The sequence below is a fragment of the Pangasianodon hypophthalmus genome, chromosome 21 (genome assembly GCF_027358585.1).
Source record: "Pangasianodon hypophthalmus isolate fPanHyp1 chromosome 21, fPanHyp1.pri, whole genome shotgun sequence".
NCBI classification, from domain to species: Eukaryota; Metazoa; Chordata; class Actinopteri; order Siluriformes; family Pangasiidae; genus Pangasianodon; species Pangasianodon hypophthalmus.
In genome coordinates, this window is record NC_069730.1 from 3,942,658 (window position 1) to 3,968,374 (window position 25,717).

Sequence of the window (25,717 nt, forward strand, 5' to 3'; positions counted from 1 at the left end):
GTCTTTAAGTTATTAATTGTCATTGACGTAACCAGCGTACATAGTTACACCGGTGACAGTGTCAAATTTCCATTAAAGATATTTGAAATTATTTTTTCCAAGATGGTGTCAACAGCATCTCAAAGCACACGTCATTAAGCACACCAGCAAGTCCTTTTTTCAGTAAAAATGATTTACCAGGAAGATTGAAAGGTGTAATTCTAATGACATCAAAATTATCCACAAGAAAAAACAGAAATATCTTATAGAGCGTGGAGGGAAACTCAGCTGATGCTGGTCGAAATTATAGGGACAGTTATGTGCAGGGATAATTATTAAAATCAATAAAATCATTTTTATTGCTTGGGTATACAATGATGTGCGTTATATAGGGCTTCTTGAAAAATTATAAACTATGTCATGGCCAGTAATTTAAGGGGCAGGTTTGTCACCATTTTCTGAGAATGACTCATCTATATGCGAGTTACACTCAAAGAATCAGCCATGCGATGTGTAGATATGAATTTGTAGCCAAACTCTCAATCTGACCCTCTCTGGAAAAGCTAAAAGGTCTTTGGAACTATGCTTCAGACTACAACACATCAGAGCTCCTAGAAAACACGCAACATACATACACACGCACACACACATATACGCACACACTGTCCACGGCCAGTGAAATATATGGCTGCCCCACGGTCTGATCAGACTCCGCCCACTCATTTCCTGCTGTTTGGATAGGTCTATATGCACTACTGTCAGATCAGGCCTAACCCCAACACACACACACACACACACACACACACATGATGGATACTGTCAGCTGCTTCAAATAGCTCCAACCCCGTAATCTCGCTGTTACAGCCCTGTCTTGCTGATGATGTCAACTGTTGCACTTCCAGAAGCCAATTTCTGTGGTTTATGTGTCTGCTTACAAAGCGCAATGCCTGGCAACGGAGCAACAAAACTTGCACAACAAATATTGTTTAACTGATCTTCAGCATATGTCTAGCATGTATTAGTGAGATCAAACACTTCAGGTTAAGGTCTCGACCTAAAAACCTCACAACACTTTCGTGACCTTTTAACAAGTCATGTTCAGAGGTGTTGAGGAAGCAGTTGTAAATGTTTAAACATGTTACGGATGTACTTACACGTACTGATAACGCATATCCCGCTATTAAAACCTCTTAAATTAGTAACTGCTCATAACAATCACAATAACTGACCAATATTTTATAATAATTTACAATTACTATTGTTTTAAAAACACTGTGTTACTATAGAACAGGCTATATAACGGCACATTTGATTGGTCAGAAGGTGTTGATTCATTTTCTATAACAGCAGCTCTGATGATAGTTCCAGGTGCAAGGGTTATATTCACGTGCTTGTTCTAATACATTATGGTTTCTGTAGTAACAGCTAATTCCCAGGGAGTTGTTTAGCAGACTAGGTATAGTAATTTTAAAATGTGTTGTTATTTAAAAAAAAAAAGAAACACAATCATTGACAGGGTGAGGGTTTCTGTAAGGAAATGTTTATGTAGCATTTACAGAAGGAGTCTCCAGTGTCAACGCTTTGTAAGTCGAGTGTTATAGCTGTAAATGTATGTTTTTATCATGGCAAGATGGAGGACGTTGCATCTGTTGCTGTATGGTTGCTTATTAACTTTATGAGAACGTGAAGGAACTGTTTATAGCAGCATAACGTAAGTGATAACAGATAAGTGATAACGTAAGTGATAACGAACTTGTTTTGAGGAAGTTCCACAACTCTGACTGTAACTATAAATGGATAAAACGTATGTGTCATTCTTTAATAAATAAAAATTGTCAACATAATAGAAGAGGAATAAAACACTTCAGGATGTGCTGTTATAGGAAAATAATCAGCTTTGGGGTTTAGTAATAGTATCTCCGCTTCGCTTTGGGATCCATCTCATCAACTTGTCACTGATTATTTTCCTCTAACAGTATGAGGTATTCCTCACATATAATACTTGTACACTTCAATATACAGTTCTACTACTTAATTACCTTATATTACCTACATGTTATATCTTTTTGTGTTTTATTTTTCCCCTAATTGTATTTTATTCAAATTTTAACTGAGAATTTCACTCACTTTTTTATATATTTTTTATCCTGCTGTAAACTGTATAAACTGTGAACTGACAATAAATAAAACTCGATCTAAATCTAACATGAATGCTGCCTTTCAAATGGGTCAGGCTTTATGTTAGAAGCAAAAATGCTATCCAGAAAGGCTGCCTACTTAGGCACCCTCCTTGAATACTGCGTTATATATTATAATACTGATAACTAGCACAGATCTTAGTATTAGTAAATGCAATATTATATGTTATTATCTTCCGACTTTCCAAAAATAGTGAGAATGGTTTGAGTAAATAATCTTTTTTTGGCAAAAAAAAAAAAAAAAAAATTAAGAAAGCTAAGTGCACTCATTAAACAATGCAATATCTGCTAATGTAGACAAGTGTAAACTTTTTTTCTTAGAAAAAAAAAGGTTCTTACGGATTCTATAGATAATTAAGTGTTCTTAGCATTATCAAAAGCTTTAGTTTCCTGACAGGAAGCACTCTGCGGTAGAGTTCTATATAGAAACATGAAGCATAATGACACTTTTTTCCAGAAACAAGTGCTTGATTGTTGTTCCCAACAGCACAATTTCATTTTCAGAACCAAAAAGCAAAGGTCCCAAAAGAAGCCTAAATTACACCCACTTAAGGTTCCTGATTATTTTAAACAGTGTATAAATAAGTGGCCAATATGTTTTAAGTCATCCATGAGGTCAGCCAGTTACATTGTGCAGTATGTTATTGCATTGACTACACATACAGATGAGAAACAGGAGTGCCCCCTACTGGCCAAAACAACTCCACATCCAACATGGAAATTAATGATGAGCAAAACAGACTGCCAGATTGTATTAGTAAGCAGAAAGCTGCAAGCTCACATATACAGTACTGCAAAAAAAAAAAAAGATTGGGCCATTTAAGTGTAATATGACTGACCAAAACATCCTTCCAACCTGGAGAGTATACAAAGCAACCACCTGACAGTGTGTGTATCCATGTATGTGACCATAAATCAGAATAAAATAATCAAAATCATGGATTCTGTTGCTAGTGGTCATAAATAAATATATATTCAGTCAGAGAATTTGCAGTGCAGTTTGACATTTCTTCTGCTTTAATTATTGTTTTATGTTCTGACACATTATACAAGAAACCAGACTGCTTCCTCTGTAACCTGAGCACAGGGAAAAGGAAAGAGGAAGTCCTCTCTCAGTCCCTCATTTTCTCAAGCTTATTCTTACTCACATGAGTATATTAAGTTATAATAGAGTCAAACATTTCAGCGCTGTTGAATTCTCCATTCTGACTAGTCAGAGTTTGTTGAGTAATTTTCTCTAACAGCAGCTCTGTCAGCTCAGGTTTTTTTATTAATATGCTCGTTCTAATGTTATCTTCTTTTTTTTAAACACAGGAAACACATAAACAGATAAAAAATGATCGTGTGTAATAATTGATACGGTGGAATTTACTGTAAGGAGATGACACGGAAGAAGTCTCCAGTATTAGCGCTATGTAACAGTCAGAGATAAGGCTGTAAGTTTATTCTGACATGGGAAAGTCTTCAAGACGAGGGGTTTTTACACCATTAAATGTAGCTATAAATGGATAAACAAAAATTCCGGTGGATTAAGATGAATGAAACACTTTGGGACGTGGTGTTATTGGAAAAAAAAACAACACGTTAACTTCAGGGTGATACCGATAACGCGTCACACCACTCCATCGTTGAATATTTTCCTATAACAGCACATTCCATCATAGTTTATTATTTACTTTGGTTAAGTATTCAGAAGAGGGCAGTAAGGGTAATAAAATTCAGTACACACAAATATAGTCCTAAGTCATAATCGATCACCTGTTCTCTTTACTGATACAGTAGATGAAAACTCCACAGCACTATATGGCTACTACAATATATAATTACTCCTTATATTAAAGCCAGAATAGATAAATTTCTCTCTCTCCTACCTTGTAATTCCTTGCCATCTTTCCCAAGAAGCTGAGACTCCGGACCAGCGAGCGCAGACCATTCGGCTTCTCGCTCTCCTCGTTTTGAGCCCCCTGGGCCTCCGTCGTCTCCTCGCTGTCCCAAAGCTCACCACTGAGCTCTGCATCCACACGGAGACTGCTCCACACGTACACACACACACACACACACACACACACACACACAGAGGCACACAAATCCAGAGTCAGGCTATCACAGACCAATCACTGGTTCTCAGATTGCACAGAATGACCAAAAGTCAACTCTTACCTCTGTGTAGATCCTCCAAGTAGAGAGGAAAGGGAAGCGTGTGCTGAAATAAAACACAAAAGCACTAAATCAGTCCCACATCCGAGTCCTTAACAACCTTTCGAACAAAAACCACTGTCTTCTCGCCTTCTAAAGTGTCTTTTAAACTCTTTTTGGACATTTGCATCTAAAGCATAAAGCTGCATGACTTGACTGCCAAGACGCTTGATTCCTTCATTAGAGAAGAGATGGGAGAGCAAGTGGGAGGTGAGAACACACCACTGTAGGACTTCAGGACGCTGACGAGCAACTCAGCAGAACAAATACAGGAAGGCGGCTTCCGCATTACTGCGCGCACACACACACACACACCCACACACACTGAACGAATTTACAGCACTTCCACATCACAGATACATACATATATCTTAAGGCACTGCGTACAACGGTGTCATGGTTGTCAGTGCTAGACAGGCTCGTTCGAGTTTCTAGATTTTACACAGAATGGTGCAAAAAACAAAAAACATCCAGTGAGCGGCAGTTCTGCAGGAGGAAATGCCTTGTTCATGAAAGAGGTCAGACGAGAACAGCCAGACTGGTTTGAGCTGACAGGTAACTCAAATAACCACTCTGTACAACCGTGGTGAGCAGAAAAGCATCTCAGAATGCATGATATGTCAAATCCAGAGGTGGACTACAACTACAACAGCGGAAGAGCACATCAGGTTCCACTCCTGCCAGGCAAAAACAGAAACCTGACACTACAGTAGACAAAGATTCACTGAAACTGGGCAGTTGATGATTAGAAAAACGTCACCTGATTTTCAGACTTTCTGGTTTCTCCTTATCAAAACAAGCTGCATTTTTTTCTATCTTCTTAACATCAATAGAAAGTGAAGGAATGACTATTTATAGCTGTTGTAACACAAAGGAGAACAGGAACTAACTTGTTTCGCTGACGTCTACAACTTTAAGCAACTATAAATAATAAACGGATGAAAAGCATGTTTCGTTCTTTAATAAATAAAAATGTAAAAATAGTAATTGTTGGCAATCATATATATTTTCTTTTTTTTTTTATTTAAGATGAGTACAGTGGACGTGTTGTTTTGACTAGAAAAAACGACTAATGAATTTGAAAAACAGCTGGCCGCAATGGCTGGTGAGGTCATTTCAAGCCAAACAGACTGATCTTTGGGAACTTTTGGGTGAAGGCTAACACATACTTCCTCTAGGACACGTGAAGACTTTTCGAACTGATGTTCATGCTGCGTCATGGGCAGTGTAACACACTCGGAAGATAGCGCTGTCCACACTCTTCCTCATACATGAGCCTTACAGTTGCCCTCGATTGGCTAGCCTCTCTGTGATTGACAGGGGAGAGAGGGTTTGCCCCTCCCACACAGAGAGCACGGCACCTACAGTGTTTTTGGGAACTTTTGCACTCTTGAACAGCGTACTGTCAGATTAAATGCTACATGAGTGTGACCTGGGCTGGGTCTGGGTGGAGGTAAGGTGTTAAACATGAAAAACAATAAGCACCGCCCCTTGAATGTGGCTGGATGACGGCCATGAAGACACCATAAGCTTCCAGGAACATCTGTATAAAACACAGGTGCTACATTTGCTGAGTTGCCTGTATGGCCTACCATGAACATTCATATGTATGTGTGTGTGTGTGTGTGTGTGTGTGTGTGTGTGTGCGTGTTACTGGTTGCTGTCTTTCCCTATGCACCACTGACTTCGGCACCATGGCTAGTTTACCTTGGGCGTGAGAGCGAGGACGCTGCTTGGAGAGAGACGGATGTGTTTCACTCGGCGTGAAACAAAGAGAAGGGACAGACATACTGTAGCTCTGCAGAGGGGACTGCACCTGGAATACACACAACAGCATGGAGACATAAGAACACACAACCAAAACACACACACACACACACACACACAAAGACAACACTGCTCTCAAAAAATCATGTTTGTCATATATTCAACTGAATGTTTTTTAATTAACATCTAACGTTTAATTTGTCAGTTTTTATAACACACACACAAACACACACATACACACACGTCCATATGCGTCCACACCCTTAACAAATTGTCAGTGTTAGTTTTGTGGCTTTTGCATTGATGGGAAAAGAACAAAAAAGGTTCTGTTGTGTGAGTGTGTGTGTTGAGTGTGTGTGTGAGTGTGTGTGTTGGGTGTGTGTTTATATTTGTATATGTGTGTGTTTGTTGTATTTGTGTGTTTATGGAAGTGCAGGTGTGTGATGGTTGTGTGATGAGTGTGCGTGTGTGTTTATATTTGTGCATGTGCGTGTTCGTTGTATTTGTGTGTTTATGGAAGTGTAAGTGTATGATGGTTGTGAGGTGTGTGTGTGTGTTGGGTGTGTGTGTTTGTATTTGTGTACGTGTGTGTTCGTTGTATTTGAGTGTTTATGGAAGTAAAAGTGTGTGATGGTTGTGTGGTGTGTGTATGTGTGTGTTTGTTGTATTTGTGTGTTTATGGAAGTGTAAGTGTGTGATGGTTGTGTGGTGTGTGTGTGTGTGTTGGGTGTGTGTGTTTATATTTGTGTACGTGTGTGTTCGTTGTATTTGAGTGTTTATGGAAGTAAAAGTGTGTGATGGTTGTGTGGTGTGTGTGTGTGTTGGGTGTGTGTGTTTATATTTGTGTACGTGTGTGTTCGTTGTATTTGTGTGTTTATGGAAGTAAAAGTGTGTGATGGTTGTGTGGTGTGTGTGTGTGCGTTGGGTGTGTGTGTTTATATTTGTGTACGTGTGTGTTCGTTGTATTTGTGTGTTTATGGAAGTGTAAGTGTATGATGGTTGTGTGGTGTGTGTGTGTGTGTGTTGGGTGTGTGTGTTTATATTTGTGTACGTGTGTGTTCGTTGTATTTGTGTGTTTATGGAAGTGTAAGTGTATGATGGTTGTGTGGTGTGTGTGTGTGTTGGGTGTGTGTGTTTATATTTGTGTATGTGTGTGTTCGTTGTATTTGTGTTTTTATGGAAGTGTAAGTGTGTGATGGTTGTGTGGTGTGTGTGTGCGTTGGGTGTGTGTGTTTATATTTGTGTATGTGTGTGTTCGTTGTATTTGAGTGTTTATGGAAGTAAAAGTGTGTGATGGTTGTGTGGTGTGTGTGCATTGGGTGTGTGTGTTTATATTTGTGTACGTGTGTGTTCGTTGTATTTGTGTGTTTATGGAAGTAAAAGTGTGTGATGGTTGTGTGGTGTGTGTGTGTGTGCGTTGGGTGTGTGTGTTTATATTTGTGTATGTGTGTGTTCGTTGTATTTGTGTGTTTATGGAAGTGTAAGTGTATGATGGTTGTGTGGTGTGTGTGTGTGTGTTGGGTGTGTGTGTTTATATTTGTGTACGTGTGTGTTCGTTGTATTTGTGTGTTTATGGAAGTAAAAGTGTGTGATGGTTGTGTGGTGTGTGTGTGTGCGTTGGGTGTGTGTGTTTATATTTGTGTATGTGTGTGTTCATTGTATTTGTGTGTTTATGGAAGTAAAAGTGTGTGATGGTTGTGTGGTGTGTGTGTGTGCGTTGGGTGTGTGTGTTTATATTTGTGTATGTGTGTGTTCGTTGTATTTGAGTGTTTATGGAAGTAAAAGTGTGTGATGGTTGTGTGGTGTGTGTGTGTGCGTTGGGTGTGTGTGTTTATATTTGTGTATGTGTGTGTTCGTTGTATTTGTGTGTTTATGGAAGTGTAAGTGTATGATGGTTGTGTGGTGTGTGTGTGTGTGTTGGGTGTGTGTGTTTATATTTGTGTACGTGTGTGTTCGTTGTATTTGTGTGTTTATGGAAGTAAAAGTGTGTGATGGTTGTGTGGTGTGTGTGTGTGCGTTGGGTGTGTGTGTTTATATTTGTGTATGTGTGTGTTCATTGTATTTGTGTGTTTATGGAAGTAAAAGTGTGTGATGGTTGTGTGGTGTGTGTGTGTGCGTTGGGTGTGTGTGTTTATATTTGTGTATGTGTGTGTTCGTTGTATTTGAGTGTTTATGGAAGTAAAAGTGTGTGATGGTTGTGTGGTGTGTGTGTGTGCGTTGGGTGTGTGTGTTTATATTTGTGTATGTGTGTGTTCGTTGTATTTGAGTGTTTATGGAAGTAAAAGTGTGTGATGGTTGTGTGGTGTGTGTGCATTGGGTGTGTGTGTTTATATTTGTGTATGTGTGTGTTCGTTGTATTTGTGTGTTTATGGAAGTAAAAGTGTGTGATGGTTGTGTGGTGTGTGTGTGTGTGTATGAGCCTGATATAAAGCAGTGAAGCTCAGGCCCTGAGGTGTGTTCAAGGTTCCTCTCAATACATAACTGTTCTTCAGCACAGAGCTCAGAGTTTGATTGACATTTGCTTCCTCTAATCATCATCACTTTTTTTTTTAAATCTCACCTCTGGGAAAGAGAAGACCTGTGAGCCTGATCCCTCCTCCTCCTCAGTGAGTGACAGCAGTGACTCCAGGTCCTCGGCATAGTCAGTGATGGGGGCTCGGCGAGGGTCTCGCCTTTTCAGACTGCCACACTGGACCTTCTCCATCTCCACAGGGTCCAGAGCCTCCAGACTCACACTGACACACCAACACAGATCATCATTTAATTTAAAAATATTTTCATAATCGTTTATTATTTTTTCCATTATTTCATAAATTATTCTTCATTGTTTACTAATAAACAAATAAATTAATTAATAAATAAAGAAAGAACAATAAACAGAAAAAGACTATGAAATATCATTCTGTTAATAATAATAATAATAATAATAATAATAATAAATTATATAAAATTTGTATGAGTTAACAGATATTATTACTATTATTATTATTATTATTATCTTGCAAAGGTAACAAATAAAATCATGAAGAACAATTATAGAAAATTATTATTTATTGATAAATAATAAAATAAAAAATAAAATAATAATAAAATAAATAATACTGTATCAATATACTAATACTAGTAAGATTATACTAAATATTATTGGATATTATATGGATAAAAAAATATTAGATTCTATTTATATAGCAAAATGTAGAAAAATTTAACAGAAAAGTGTATGAAATTATGTTCTTTTTTAAGATAATAATAATAATAATAATAATAATAATAATAATAATAATGTGCAGCATATGTACAACACAAGAACAATTAAACTCAAAAAGTTTAATCAAATCAAATTAATTAAATATCTTTAACATGAATAAAATATATTTAGTATGCAGTAATAAAATAATTAATAACAGATATGGAAAATGCTGAAATTAGTAAATGATTATTATTTAAAAAAAAAATAATACTGAGACTATATTCTAAAGTAAAACTTCAACCAGGGACAGAGCAGCCCTGACGACTGTCAAGAGATAATAAGAAACAAAAATCCTTCACCACAAAGACACACACACACACACACCCACGCACACACACACACCATAACCACATGATGCATCTTCTGTCCCTGTCTTCCATCATAAATCAGCTGTTCCACGAAACTCTGTGAAACTCTACACATGACTCACACAGATACAGTAAGGGCCGTAATGACACATTTTACCCCGAAACAAAAACACAACACAAACTACACAAATAATAACTGCAAACACTGCAAACACCACAGCAAGCACCACAGATATTACAAAATAGGCAAACACAACCAAAACTCCCAACACAACACCAACTACAAGACCGAACACAGCAATGGCGACATGTGGAAGGATGTTCTCCATTGTGCTCTGAGCATCTCTCTCTCTCTCTCTCTCTCCCTCTCTCTCTCTCTCTCTCTCTCGGAGTGTGTGAGGAAGAATAAACCCGGCTCTCTGTTCACTCTGACAATGTGTTCAATGTTAATATGAAACAATGCAGACAGTGAACAGAGCTCAGCCTCTGTCTCATATCAGCCCTGCCCTTCTTCTTGTCCTTCTTCTTGTCCTTCTTCTGGAGAAAAAAGTGCATCGACTTGTTCACACTCGGTGCTAATAGAGCAGCATCGAGTCGAAATTTAAAAAGAGTCAGGTGGGTCGAACTCTCAGTTTATTTATTTGCTCGATGGTTTCCAAAGAGAAGACACTCTCGAAGCAAATGAGGGTTAAGTGCTTTGTTTACAAGCTCAAAAGTAGCTGTCTGGAAGTTACAGGATACAAACTCTCCATTTTCTAAGAACAAATTCCTTAAGAACTGAGCAATCTGTCTCAAATTATGACTTGCAGCAAAGCCAAAGCCAATATTCCGTTAAAAACAACTACGTTAAGTGTTTTAGACCCGAAGTATTGTACTCCTCTTATTCCAGAGAAATTTGCCAACGCTAAATAAACAATCTTTTATTTAGAGAATGACTCATCACACTTTTTATCCATTCAAAGTTACTTTTAATGTTGTGGCACATCACAAAAAACAAATCATTTCCTGTTAGCACTTACGTTATAGCAGCTATAAATAGTCCTGTCCACCACCCTGTCTTTTTTTTTTTTCCTGTCTTGCAGTTTGTCATGTTACTGAGAAACCACAAAGCACAAAGACCTGAAGACTTTCCCATGGCAGAAAACTTCAGATTTATACCTTTACCTCTGACTGTTACAAAGCACTGACACTAAAGACTCCTTCCAGAAATGTTAAATAAGTATCTCCTCTCAGAAAACATCACCACATCAACAATTTTTTACAACAACGTCACCACTGTAATATTGTCATCCTTTCTACAAAACACAGAAACTGAAACATACTGAACAAACTTTAATGAGTAACAATTTCTCTTTCTTCAATTTATTAATTTATTACCTGCCCTTCAGGTGTATTAATTTGCACATGATCACTTTTTTTTTCTCATGTAAAAGACACAATTCTGCATAAACACACTGAGTAATAAATTATAGACTGAGCCGAACCGGCAGTGGAGCTCAATTCCAGACATTAAAAAAATTAAATTAAATTAAAAATAAAAATATATATAAAAAAAAAAAAAAATAACAAAAGCCAAGATTCATTACATGGCAATATTATGAATAACAGTATTTTTTAATTAAATTATTATCACAGGTCTAATAACACTTTTAAACATTATAAACTGCATGTTGAGCTGCAATCAGGTCAAATTATTATTATTAATTATTATTATTATTATTATTGTTCATGGTGTCCCCTACCTGCGCTGTGTACACTGTGGATGGCTACACTGCACCACGCCGGGATGCCAGCTGTGCCTGCGGTGGCACGTGGCCCGAATCATGTGACCAGCAAGCGGCAGAGTCAGCAGCAGCTTCCTCATGCGGGGAGATGGCGAAGTTCGGGGCATGCAGGGTGATCGGGGTAAGACAGGTGAGACGGGTGGCGGTCCCGGCGAGGGCAAAAAGCATCCAGGAGACATAGCTGGGTCCGAGATACGGATACGTTGGTGCTGTGGAGTGCTGATCATCTGTGAAAGTTTAATAAATAAAAAATTGCAATGATCGGTTGTAGTATAAGAGAAATAAAACACTTCAGGATGCGCTGTATTAAGAAAATAATCAACTGTCGGTGATTATTTTCCTATAACAGCACTCTCCCAAGTGTTTTATTCCTTAATTAACAGCTTATTAGTGCTTTATTTAGTGTTTTATCATGTTACCTGCTTCTTTTTAATAACTCACTAACTAAGAAAATAACTTAATGATTAAGAAAAATGTGTAGTGTACATAGTGAATGCTAAATTATTCATAAAATTATTAACACATTTAATAAAATAGCATAATCAATAGTAAGTAAAAATATACTGTAAAGACTTCATTCACTTTTACTGTTACTGTTACTGTATGTCAGGTAAAAAGATAGATAAAAAACAAATAGATAGAGAAAAGATAGAAAAAAAGACTAAATAGTGACAGATTTTGTGTAATAAATAAAACATTACTAAAAATGCAGCATCACATACCATGTACATCAATGCACGCTTAAATTCCAGGCTGTTTACAGGACAAAAACCTGTTTGAGTGTTTCTGCCCTCTAGTGACCAACGGGCCTTGCAAAGTTTTCATGAAGTGAAGGGAGACTCCTACAGCAAAGCAAAAGAGCAAAAGAAGAAAGATTTATTAGATAGGTTTGGATTTACAAGCATGCTAACATGCGAAAGAGTTGTTATTATCCTAACAGCATTCATGTAGCTCAGCCCACTGGAACCTGGAGCATTTACTACTATTTGCTATTGTTTTGCTAAAAATGTGGATACATTGAGGGTGGATGTAACTTAAAAAAAAAAAACAGCTACGCAAGGCTATTAGAAATTAGAAAACCATCATATTTATATTGGGTTTTTATATTTATATATATACTGATTTGGGTGTGTAAAATGACAACATAACTATCACGCTAGCTGACACGATATTTTGTCATTTGCAAAAAAAAAAAAAAAAAAAAAAATAGAAAGAAAGAAATGTTTATGCTAACTCCAGAGGCGTAGCTAGCGGGCCGAAATATTTTATGACAGTTCCAAATACCTGTTCATGGGTTGTTAGCCCAACACACGTACAGCACTGCTGAATGTATGTGCCGAATAACATGTTTTGCACAATAATTGTTCTATAATGATGCATTTTTTCAGCTGTCATGCTATAAAACAGGATTAACCAACTGGAACCAACTAGAAACTATGCAGCTAGTTATTTCACTCATTTTCAGTGGAACTGTCATGAAGGTACTTAATTTCCTAAACATATTAACTATTAACGTCTTCTGTATGCTATCTGTACTTTAGAAAAGCTTGGTCGATCTATAATGTTGCTGTGTGTGTGTGTGTGTGTGTGTGTGTGCTTATTACAACTGTTAAAAATCACACTAAATTGTTTTCAGCAAACGCTACAGGATTATTGAACTGGATTTCCATAGATAGGGCTACTCGTAACATGATTTTCATACTTTTGTACTAGGAAATGCCATTTTAGCATGTGCAGATATCTTGAATATAGTCAAATTCATCTAGTATTTCCTAATATAAGATTACAACAAACTAAATATATGATTATGAAACCAATTTCTAGACATTTCTACCCATTTCAAGTTTAAAATGGTCTTTTTCTATTGGCACACAAGAAAAGAACACATTTAAAGCTTGAAAGCTAGAAGAAATGTCTAGATAAAGGTATAATAATCTTATATTTGTTTTATTGTAATCTTCTAACAGAAAATACTAGATAAATTTTACTATTCATGGTATTTTCACTTGTTAAAATGGCCATTTAGTTCTATACATGCCATTACATTATTACGGTCAAATTAATTAAAAAAAGTTTACTTCAAACATGACATGACTTTTGTTATGTATTGCTTTGCTGTGATTATTATAAAGGGAAAAATCCTACATATAGTCAAATTATACATTTTTGCATAAAATTCCAATTTCCTCAACTCCCACTGAAATTAACTCTTTTTACCAGAAGCCAAAAAACGTAATTTGCACCTGTTTTGGCGGTGCCCATGTTCAGCATTGAATTTATTTGTGATGTCACACTCCACAGTAATGGTATGAAAGTAGACACTCAGGGATTTAAAGAATTTGCAGTTTTTCATAAGTATTTCTTTTTTTTTTATCTAGCTTACTAAAATGTTCACATTATAAATGTTATAACTTTATTGTGGCAGTTGTATACTGTGTTTTACGATCAAAAAAGCTTTAGTTGTGCTGTTCGTTTTTATGTCTGTACCAATGTTATTGTGGAAAGGTGTGAATTGTTTACCCAGCGGCGAGCTCACACCCCTCCCATTTCCCATTGCCCTGCTCACAAGCAGCTAAACACAGAGTCACTATACTCTACACACAGAAACCCAACAGTGGCCTGACTAATCTTGCAGTCGTTCATTTGTTTATTCTGATTGAAAATGTCCGATAAGTTGATTTCCACTCAGCCGGTAGAATGGAATGCCGCTGTACTGTGAGAAAGGGTTAATTCCTGCCTACGCCACTGATACACCCAAAAAATTATGTTCTTTCATTGTGATTTAATTAATAGTTACAGTCTGTATTTCAACCGTATGGTTTACTGCAAACAAAAGTGACAGCACTGACAGAAGCAAGCTGTAATTACGCAGATTACCAAGTTAAACATAATGATGATAGGAGCCTGAAATGTGCTTTGTATCAGGTTAGATAATTTGGTGTCTGCATTAGTGACACACACATCTTTCAATGGTTAAATAAGTGTACCTGACTTTATACAGTAAATCAGTTTGTGACTTGATAATCAAAATGTAATCCAAAATGGACTGACTATTGAAAACTTGTACACATCTTCTACTACTACACAACTTGTAGCAAAATGAATGTACTGATATATATATATATATATATATATATATATATATATATATATATATATATATATATATATATATATACACCTAATTTCACATTTCAAATAGATACAGTATTTGCAAGTAAAGAGTTGAGAAAAGTTAATCACAGTAAATCAGAATCCAAACTTTTTTACTTTGCTTGGTTGCTTATGACAGTTTAATAGACTAGCATGTAAAGGTTGTTTGATTCAACCTTTAACAATCAAGAAATAATTGTGTGAAGTGCATTTTGTGGATTTATATTTAAAGAGACAACTTTGGTGTTATTAGTTTGTACAGAAATTAGGTTTCGCTATTTTTGTAAAAGTGAAATTAAAGTGAAAATATTAAAGTGAAAGTGATAATAAAGTGAAAAGTTAGTAACCCAACAAAAGATATTAATATTTAAAGAATTTCAAATCAGTGTGACTATTTATCTTAAAACCATTATGTGAGTTGCCTAGAATCAGAACAGTTTAAGATATTAATTGATGTGTATTATACAGAAAAAATCTATTTAATTTAACAAAGTATTTAAAAAGTGAATATGTTTCATGTTACAATGCACTGGATATGGACCCTCACTGAATTCATTAGTTTATTATTTATTTATTATTGATTATGTATGTTATTTCCAAATACATTTTGCAGACTATATGTAAGGAGAATGACAAATAACATTATAATAGTGAGGCAGCGCTCACATGCATGAGTGTGTTGCAGTCGTCTTGTTTTGCTTCTCTTTTCCCACTAGACCGTAGCGCTCCGCAGAGGACACTGTTCTGGGAAATGACATGTGGGAGGTGGACTGTAACAGCAGGATGCTGTACACAGTACACAATGTTAACATGATCATCAGGTGTAACAGGAGTAAACGGAGTAATCAGATTAGCACTACTAATGAAACACCTCACAATTTTATTTAAATTTGGTTAAACTATTAGGACAATAACTGGTCAGTCAGCTTGTCCCTTAAAGCTTACACATGAACAAATGAACAAAAAAACTAATATAATTTTCCTGATTCAACAACTCAAAATAGTGAATTATGGCTGTGATAAATTATCTATAAATTATCCCAAGCACACACTGCGATTTCATGACTTCGGTTTAGCATCTTATTATGTCATTAAGTCGTGTGCACAATTAACTGTCGGAAGTTATTTGGCAGATGAAACCTAAATACCTAAACACAAGAAAGGATGGAAAATAATGAATTACATGTACTCTCGTTACAGTACCTGCTTCACTGCAATGAAACTTTTTTGAGTATTAGTACTTTTATTTTATAAAATAAAAATAACCTAGCTACATAAAATTCAACGTAGCTACTTTTATTTTTGATTGCTCTTATACAGTAAAAAAGAGTAATGCATTTTACCCCATAAGACTGTAAGCCAATTAAAAGACAATAGGTGCAAATTTTCAAAATAAAGCCTGCTGAAATCTCCACTTCAGGAGAAATGTTTAGTCAGCAGCAGCAACACTGAGACAGTGGAAAGCGATGAACATCCCTGGCTAAATTTATCGTTTAAAAAAAAACGAATGTGATAATGATCACGTAGATATAAACAATTTACAGCTGAACATCTAACCTGTGGAAACATATTCTGTTAAGCTGTTAGCTAGCTGATTGAGCTAGAGGGTCCCACGCTCTGACTGCCCCAGCCCAGGTTCGATTCCGGGGCAGGGGAACCAACCCAGCCACTGGGAACGTACTCTCAGGCCCGGGTAAAGGGGGAGGGTTGCATCAAGAAGGGCATCCAGCGTAAAAACTGTGCCAAATCAAACATGCGGACCAATGATGTACTGTGGCGACCCCTGACAGGAGCAGCCGGAAGAACAACAACCTTAAGATGTCACTTAGATGTTCATTAGAAATTGCCTGTTGTGTTAAATGCTGTACATCTAAGTGCTGCTCCAGCATATAGGCAACACTGAGGATAATGTGTAATGGGCATCTTTGCTAGATAGCTAACTACGTAGCTAGAAACATGTATGAATTAACATGATCTAGCTAGCTAGCTAACGAACCTAGCAAGCTACTGAAACCCCAATAGCTAGCCAGCTAACATTACCTTTCTTTGTATACTGCTGAGAATGGTTGCAGATTCGCTGTACTTCATGCAAGAGAATACTGTGTACATTGTTGGCCAAACTATTCTTTTAAGGTACTTTACTTTCAATAAACAGCATTGAACGTATTGTTTTGTTTTTTCAAAAAGTGTGAAGGTTTCTAGCAGAGAGGAGGAAGTGTGAAATGAATAGGTGGCTGTTTTCCAAAAACCGTATTGTTCCATGTCATGTATTTATCATGCTGATTCGACAACCCCTCATACACAGTGTGTTACACTTCATTAGAGGAGTAGACCTGAGGCAGATCTGATAGAGACTCATATGGAAATGTGTGTGTGTGTGTGTGTGTGTGTGTGTGTGTGTGTAATAGAACCTTCCTGGTCCCCAAGAATGCAAGCATAATGTGTGCTAATACTACTATATACAGTAAGAGATTAAACATAATAAAACAGTGTGTATGTTAAATTTCTGAATAAGAATTAGCATGCTGTGTGTGTGTGTGTGTGTGTGTGTGTGTGATGCGTATGGACGAAACACTTGTGGACATGCTACTAGAGGACAATAATCAATGATGGGGTGATGTGATGCAACTGCTACCACCCCAAAGTTAATCATTTTCCAATAACAGCACATACTGAACTGTTTTATTGCTCTTATAACACAAAAGTGTGCCAGTGATTACAAACTTTTATTCATTAAACAACTACAAATTGTACTTTTTTATCTGTTTATAGTTACATTTAATATTGTGGAATGTCCGCGAAACAAGTTCGTTCCTGTTATCACTTACCTTATAGCAGCTATAAATAGTCTCGCTCTTGTTCTCGCTCTTTTGAAGGTAATAAGACAAAAATGCAGCTTGTCATGTTTCCAAGAAACCTCAAAGCACAAGTTCTCTGTTAAGATGTTGGAAAACGTAAAGTTCTAGTGGTGTCTCCTCACAGAAAACGTGTAACAGTTACACACTTTTATTTAATCTGTTCATGTGGAGTGAACAAGTATGTTAATATAATCCTGTGATTTGACTTTTTAGGCTGCATCACTGCCGTTATAGCAAATTAATCAACACCTTCTGACCAATCAGATTCGAGAATTCAACAACGCTGTAATGTACAATAATGTAAATAATCACCAATTCTGTGTCTTCAGATTTTAACCAGGTTAGTATAGAGAGTCACTGTCTAGGTCAAACACATAACACCAAACAATTTAGGTAATTACAATCCTATAAGTGATAAGGCCTAATTAAGAAAATGAAAGGGCCGTGGGTGCAGTGTCAGGTGTCACATCTGTCTCTGTTTGACCTCTCATGTGTCTCTGAGTTCCTGCAACATATCCTCAGAGCACAGCACCTCTGCTATCTGCTGATCTCTGAAAATTCCCTTGTCCTGCTCCATACGGTGTGTGAAAGTCATTCTCGAATGCAAAGGTCAGCCCTAAGAGATCCCTTCCTGTGTAAAAGAATTTACAATAATTTACAGAAACTAGTGGTGGGCGATAGTGGTCCACGATTCTGGAAGGTATTTCTACAATACACAATATGATTCACTGATACACAGGGTTGCAAAAAAACTTCAACTAAACTGTGGTGTTGCCTTTAAAAATCATGTGACACCTGTGTGTGTGAGTTTAATGATACTTTTATTTAATGTCTACAATAAATTTCACGGTGCAACATTTTAGATTTTAGTCTTAGAACTATGACAACTGTTAAATTAAATGTTTATTAATAGCAGTCTCCGATGCCTTCATGACATTAAAATAAAGAAAGAAAGGAATATATAATCATAGACCCCTGGGTGAATCTCACTTTGAGAACTGTGCTATTAGTTTATAAACTCATTGGTTATAGTAGAAATTACCACAGCTGAAAGATAAACATGTGAATTGTCACTCTGTGAGTCAGAAACAAAGATGGCAGATAAAAACGAATCTGTTTATAAGATGATAGTGAGAAATGCACAACGTAGAACACTAAACATATCTGATATTTCTGCACACTAACAAACTATTTTAGTTTCATGAAGGACTGCAAAGCAGTGATACTCCTTACACAACATGGAATTTCTTGCTGCTGATTAGATGCCAGGTTTGATAGTGTTTTAAACACAGGCAAAACCACATAGCTGTTATGATTCCTACTATACAGAAGGTGTGAGTTACAGACAGGACAATAAGTTGATATGACAAAATAGTGGCATACAGTGATAAAATAATCTGAGTTAGTTAGAGTCTATAGGCCTCACTCGAAACACTATGAGATTCGAAGACAACCTCACCAGGTGATATTCAGATATAATGGTACTTCTGCATTGTTGTGATATTAAAAGTTATTGTGATATCCGTAATAAAATGTAGCACTGCTCTTGTATATGGTACATTGCACATTTTGTATTTGGGGTGGTGTTAGAGAAGACTGAAAGAGTAACACAATCCTTTGCTGATTCCATAAACCCTCATATGGGGTGTGTCACACTTCATTAATGGAGTTGAGCTGAGGCAGATCTGATAGAGACTCACATGGAAATGTACTATGTGTTTGCAATAGAAACTTCCTGGTGCGCACGAATGCAAACATATTGTGTGCTCATACTACAGTGGAGTTGTGTGTTCTTTCAGTTTTGCTAAATTGTGAATAAACACATTTATTTGTCTGTATGTGTGGATGGTTCCAGTTTAATATGATCATTTTATATTAATAGTAACATATTAAAAATATAAGACATCAGATCTCTGTATGTGTGAAAATCTACAAATTTACAAATAATGTGAATCAACATGGTACCAATAATTTACATTTTTAATAATAAATTAAATAAAAAAGAAAAGAAAAAATATTTGTGGGGTCTGTGTGAATGTCTGTTAATATTTTTCAGACACAACAGGATTGTGAATCAAGTTGAGGAAACATGAAGTTACATCTGTTGGATATTAGTGTGTGTGTGTATGTGTGTGTGTGTGTTATTTTTTTATTTTTATAATTTTGAAATTGATGATCAAGCTGTGTGTGTATTAAAATAATGTAACAATACTGTAAATAATCTTCAATTCAGCAGATTTTACTATGTGTGTGTATAGGAGGTAATGTGTAGGTCGAACACAGAACAGAACAGTTTTGGTTATTGCAGTCTTATAAATGACAAGGCCCAATTAAGAAGTTGAAAGGACTGTTACTTGTTACTTGTATTGCTATCGAATGAGAAGGTGAGACATTTTAGACCTCCAACTACAGCTCCTCAGTGAGCCACATCACAGCCAGTACAGCAAATATCCACAAACTCCATATCCCATAATTCTCAGTCAGCCCATTCACTACAAGCCACTTCGCCTGACCAATCACATGACCCCTATCTATATTCACAGTCCCCTGATTAAAAATCATGCACGGTATGAGTATCTCTCATTCACAAACTCCGTGAAATAACCCAGACTTTCGCACAAACTTTGAGAAGTCCTGCTCAAGCTGTCTTGCATGTGAGGTTACTAGCACTTGACTTCTATTACTATTATTCAATGTTCTCTGCCCCATCAAGTTTTTTTTAGCAGTGCCTAGTATCGTCAGGCTGTTTGAAGATCACCTGACCTTTTGCCTGGTTTTGATTATAATTTCGGATCTGCCCTTGTTTACTTGACTGCCTCATGATTTTCAGTAAACACCCTGCACTTACATTTAGTACTCTACCTGACAGAAGACTTCTCCACCCATGGATGCACATCTACATCTGGCTACATCTGACCCATATGAACCTGGGGACAGACTGTGGCTGTCCAATAGAAACTGCTTAAACCAGGGATCTAGGGTGCTCTAGCCCAAGTACACTGGTTCCTTCAAGTTGATCAAACAAATCAAAGAAGTCACTTATTCACATTTCACATTTCCCACCTCAAACCCATGGTATCAGGACACTTGTCAAAAGAAACCTCCCCCCCTCTTCCCCCGTCTACCTTGTCAGAGAAATGTTGTACTCCAAGCTTCAAGGTGGTAAATTGCAGTACCTCATGGACTGGTGGGATACATCCCCAGGGGAGAGAATCACATGATCCCTATCTGCGTTCACAGGTCCCTGATTACCCACACCTGTCTGCCATTCACAAACTCCCCGAAATAAGCCAGACTTTAACACACACTTTACAAAGTCTCACTAAAACAGTTTTGCCTGTGTGCATCCAAGCATTTGATCTCTGTTACTGCTATTCATGTTCTTTGACTCACAGCCCATTCAGGTTTTTGAGTATTGTCTAGTTTGTTTGAAGATTGCCTGCCTGACCCTTTGCCTGGTCTTGATTACTATTTTGGATTTGCCCTTGTTTGCTTGACTGCCTCACGGTTTTCAATAAAACTTGCATCCCGATATCTGACAAATACCTGAAAATTAGAACGATGACAACATTGATATTTGTTAATAGTTATCAAGTGGTTTGCAAACCTTACTTTGCAAGCCATGGTTTAATCCATAAATGCTTCCTGGTTGTAGTAGATACTCAAAGACAGTAAACATGCCATCTGTTACTCCAAAGATGGTAGATAAAAACTGGTCTATTTATAAAATGATAGTGAGAAATGCACGAGGTAGGAAACCTATCTGATTTTCTGGATAGTTACATGTTCCACACTGACAAACTAGGACTTACTATTTAGCCCAATATTTTACATTTGTGGCAAAAACTGCATTTCTCTGACTCAAAGAACAACAACGAATTTCTTTTTGCTGATTAGATTCCAGGTCTGACAAGTTTTAAAAACTGGCAAAGCCATGAAAATGGCCATGTTTGTCTTTATCTGTCCTACTATAAAGAAGGTATGAGCTACAGACTGGACAATATATTGATATGACTGTAGACGTTACAGATGATTTGTTGTAGCAAAGCCACTTTTAAGCATGCACACATTTCAGTGGAAATGCACTGTGATTCTAAGAACAAGGCGAAAATCAGATAAAATGCCATTTATGTATTGCTGTAAACCAGAAAGTGAATAGTGATGCACTTACAAAGTTTGTTTGACAGGTTCCGTAACAAACCGTAGCACTGATCCTACTTATGATATATAGAATATGGTATATATGCCCCATTGTAAGGTTATACAACAGAAAACAATCATAATGATTTGAAATTGGGTTTAGGCTTCCTATATTGTGAACTTGTTCCATATATACAGTATGTAGCCTGATTGCTAGCACGAGCATGAAAAATTGACCTGAAACAAATGATTATAGGACATATGCAGAGGCGTGGAGGGACGGGTTTGTCTGTCTGCATGCTGTATGAAAGCTGTTTTGACACAAAATGACAGGTATGCAGGAAGTGCACTTCTGGGTAGTCCTCTCGTCCACCCGGCTCCTTTTGTCCTCTCAGAACCTGACCTTTTGCTTTGCCTCTCGAAAATGTGCCTTCACAATTGTTTTCCACTCGTGGGCGAAAAAGTCATATCTAACTCTGAGTGACTATGAATCACCAATTCTGAACATGTGCCAACAATCTGATCTTTAGTCATTCTAGTCATTGTTCTCGCACATAAAGTGTGTTAATTGGGCCATGGCTTGGCCCAAAAGCAAACACTGCAAGCAAACGAACACATCCTTAATACTCCAGTTCTCAAGGATCCGGTGATATGGCAGGTGATATGGCAAGAACGGAGGCAGGTCGTGTAGTAGATGGATGTATTTGAGGTCATATTCATGAGCTGCTTCATGTGTTTTTACAAGATTTTTATAATTCTGAATTGAAATGAAAATCACCTTAAGGTATTATTAGCCATATTAATTGATTTGCATATTATTATAACCTCTTGTAATGTCAAGATGTGACAGTCTCAGAGTGCAAATAATGCTTTGACCATTTTACATCCATCTAACAAGTTTATTTAATGACCTGCATATTTAAAGTCTAGGTGGAGACCAGAAAAAAAAAAAAGACAGCTTATTAGATTCATAACTAATGATTTGTCATCATGTGGATGTTTTTGGGATGTTAGAAAAGCTCAGTTCATGTGTATGCTCAATTCTTATTTTTTTCAGATGTAAACATGATTAAGTAAGGGATATTCTCTGATGCTGGACTTTCCCTGTTTATCAGAGTAAAGTACCAATATTTCCGAGGATGAGTTGTCTGACAAACGAGTTTCGTAGAGACTAGTAACCACAAGCAGTTAAGATATCTCAGAAGGGAATAGAGCAACCCAAGCCGAGATCCCTGGAGCTGCATTCTGACTCACCTGCGCCGTGTTGCTGCACCTGTACGGCGTCCTGCGTGGGACACGCTTGACACAATTTGAAAAAAAAAAAAAGCGCAACAAGAACAAAGCGCTGGTTTTCCTCGGCTCTCTGCGTTTATTCCGTTCAGCATCAGCAGGACTTTCAGCATCAACATCTAATCCAGTGCTTGTTTAATCCATCAAACGTGCCACCGTCGCGCGCACCGGCTTGTCTGAAACTGTTTTGCGTCGGGTGTCGGTGTCTGCGTCTGCGTCTGCGTCATCCGACCTGTGCGCGCTCTCTCCGCCCCATCGCAACTGCCTCACGCGCTTCCTTTTAAATCTTACTCATGATTGCACAAGTGTTCCTATTTCAGTCTGACATCATGCTGTATCGAGTGATATCACTAAATGAATAGTGTGAAGTAACCCGACTCCGTGCTCGGTTCAGTCGAAGACACCGGCTTCCTCTTTTGCGCGCACAAATCAAGTGTTAATTTTGCACCACAGAGCCCACCTAGAGGTGTTGCCTCGCGCCTCCAGGGTTGGGGGTTCGAGTCCCGCCTCCCTGTGTGCCCTGAGTTTGCATGTTCTCCCTGTAGTTCAGGGGTTTCCTCAGGGTACTCCGGTTTCCTCCCACACTCCAAAGACATGCCTTGTGGGCTGACTGGCATTTCCAAATTGCCCACAGTGTGTGAATGAGTGTGTGTGCATGATTGTGCCCTGTGATGCGTCGGCGCCCTGTCCAGGGTGTCCCCCCGCCTTGTACCCCAAGTCCCCTGGGATAGGCTCCAGGCTCCCTGCGACCCTGTGTAGGATAAGCAGTACAGAGAATCTATGGATGGATGGATGGATGAATGGATGGATAGCCCACCTATAGGCTATGTAGATACCAAGCAACTCTAATATTCTTCTGTAGATAAGAAGGAATTATTGACTTCTTGTGGGGATTGGTGAATGTAGACATCAAAAATTAGATGTAAACCAAAGATCCTTCAGTATTCAGTACAATTCCAACTTTTTTCCTCGGAGTGTTTAAGCAACACTATGACATTTTTCCGAACTTATTCTTTCTTCTAAAAAATACAGCTTTTTACGTTTTTAACCTTTTCATACACAAATTAGTTAAATTTTTTCATTTTTAAAATTATTTTATTTTCTAAATACCACAGGCTATGTAGAGTCCTCCCTCTCTCTATGAGCATGCATATAACCTATATAGACTCTCTAGCAATTGTTTGCACTCATTTCCACATTAGAACAAGGCATTAATCCGATAATTTTCACGTGCCATACGTGATCACATGTAATACCCTGAAACTGCCCATGTGAATTAATGTAAACACATATGTGACATTGTGTGAGCAAACGTAAAACCACATGCCCTACATGTGAAAAAAATGAATAATGTGATAAATCACATGTGCAAAAAAAGAACCACATGTATGACTTTTCCATAAGGGATGCATATACACAAACAAGAGGAATCGTGGAGGATTACAAAATAAGTGAATAATAGACAAATAAGGCAAGTCTAAATAAAGACAAGGGGGGATTCATTTCATTTTTTTTGAATTCAGTCATGTGTCACCTTGATATTACACATCTTCATCCCTACTCTGACATCATATCGCATCTCTGAGGGGTCTATGACTTAATGAATCATCTCATCATCTTGCTCATGTGTACAAATCATATGTAAAAATAAATGAGTCACTGGGGAAAAAAATCACATGTGAAAAAGAAATGAATAATTGAAAAAAATCAGATGATTCATTGGCTCCAGGGTCCAAGGTTCGAGCCTGAGCTTGGGTTACTGTCTGTCTGGAGTTTCACATGTCCTCTCTGTGCCCATGTGGGTTTCCTCTGTGTTCTCCAGTTTCCTTTCCTCACACCTCCTAAAAACACGTAGGTGGATCATTCAGGCTCCGGATGAATGAATGAACAAAAATAACTAAATCATTAAAAACAATCATGACTCATGAATCATGTGATTGTTCACCTGTGAAGTTCGTGTGACTTTTCAGGAAAGGGCGAGGCAACACTCAGTATTTATTACAAACAGAAATGCCTATTTATCCTGAGAATAACTTTAGTAAATTTATTATTAATAAATAAATTTATTCATTACGCCTAATTTAATTACCAAATTATAGAAATTTGAAATTCGATACCAAAACAAACATCCAATTTTAAGCTTCTGAAAGTCTTCTCATGTAGGATAGTCACTTCCATTATTCCTTTATAACTCCACAACATACTGCTGAGAGTGGAACAATGTGGAGCGTGGACACGAAGGAATTTAGCATGAAAAGTTCCTTTATTTTTCTTCCTACATCTCTTTCTGGAAGAAATGCTGAGTCCATGAATAGCTGATAATGAAGGCTCCATTTCCAGACATTACACTTTCGCTTCACAGCTACTGTCAAACTGTAGATTATTTCTGTCACTGTTCTCCACTCGCATCACAAAAGGTGAGAATTAAAATGAGGGTGCGAGTGTTCATAAAAAATTTGAGCTCCTGTAACTCTGGAAAAGGCTAGACACAAAGCCATCTTTTAATATTAACCTTTCCTAAGGAATTTTGCAGTGAATAGTAAATATTTTTAAATTCGAATGTTTATGATATGTGAAGTGATTCTGGTGCTAATAAAAGACAATGGTCAGGTTTCGCTGTTAGCGCCTAAGAAAAAAAAAGAAAAAAAAAAGAATGAGAGCTTCTATTCTCACTCACCATTTTCCAGTGATGTTTAACATCATGTTAATGTGAAATCCATCGCAGAAGTTGTGGAGACATTGGTGCAAATGCTGGACTCAAAGCTCCAGAATGCAATGCAGCTAAAGCAAAGTC

General features: G+C 37.3%; 1 protein-coding gene across 1 annotated transcript in view; it reads right to left on the bottom strand.

Moving 5' to 3' along the window:
- The window catches only part of arhgef2 (rho/rac guanine nucleotide exchange factor (GEF) 2), a 72,635-nt gene extending 49,516 nt beyond the window's left edge, over positions 1-23,119 (bottom strand). Inside the window, exons 1-7 of the mRNA XM_053227706.1 lie at positions 22,888-23,119; positions 12,205-12,324; positions 11,441-11,709; positions 8,701-8,875; positions 6,081-6,189; positions 4,338-4,380; positions 4,049-4,205 (exon numbers count right to left, since the gene is read on the bottom strand). Of these exons, the coding sequence (XP_053083681.1) occupies positions 4,049-4,205; positions 4,338-4,380; positions 6,081-6,189; positions 8,701-8,875; positions 11,441-11,709; positions 12,205-12,213 (762 nt within the window). The 5' untranslated portion in view covers positions 12,214-12,324; positions 22,888-23,119. The remainder of the gene's footprint in view (positions 1-4,048; positions 4,206-4,337; positions 4,381-6,080; positions 6,190-8,700; positions 8,876-11,440; positions 11,710-12,204; positions 12,325-22,887) is intronic.
- Between the last annotated feature and the right edge of the window lie 2,598 nt (positions 23,120-25,717).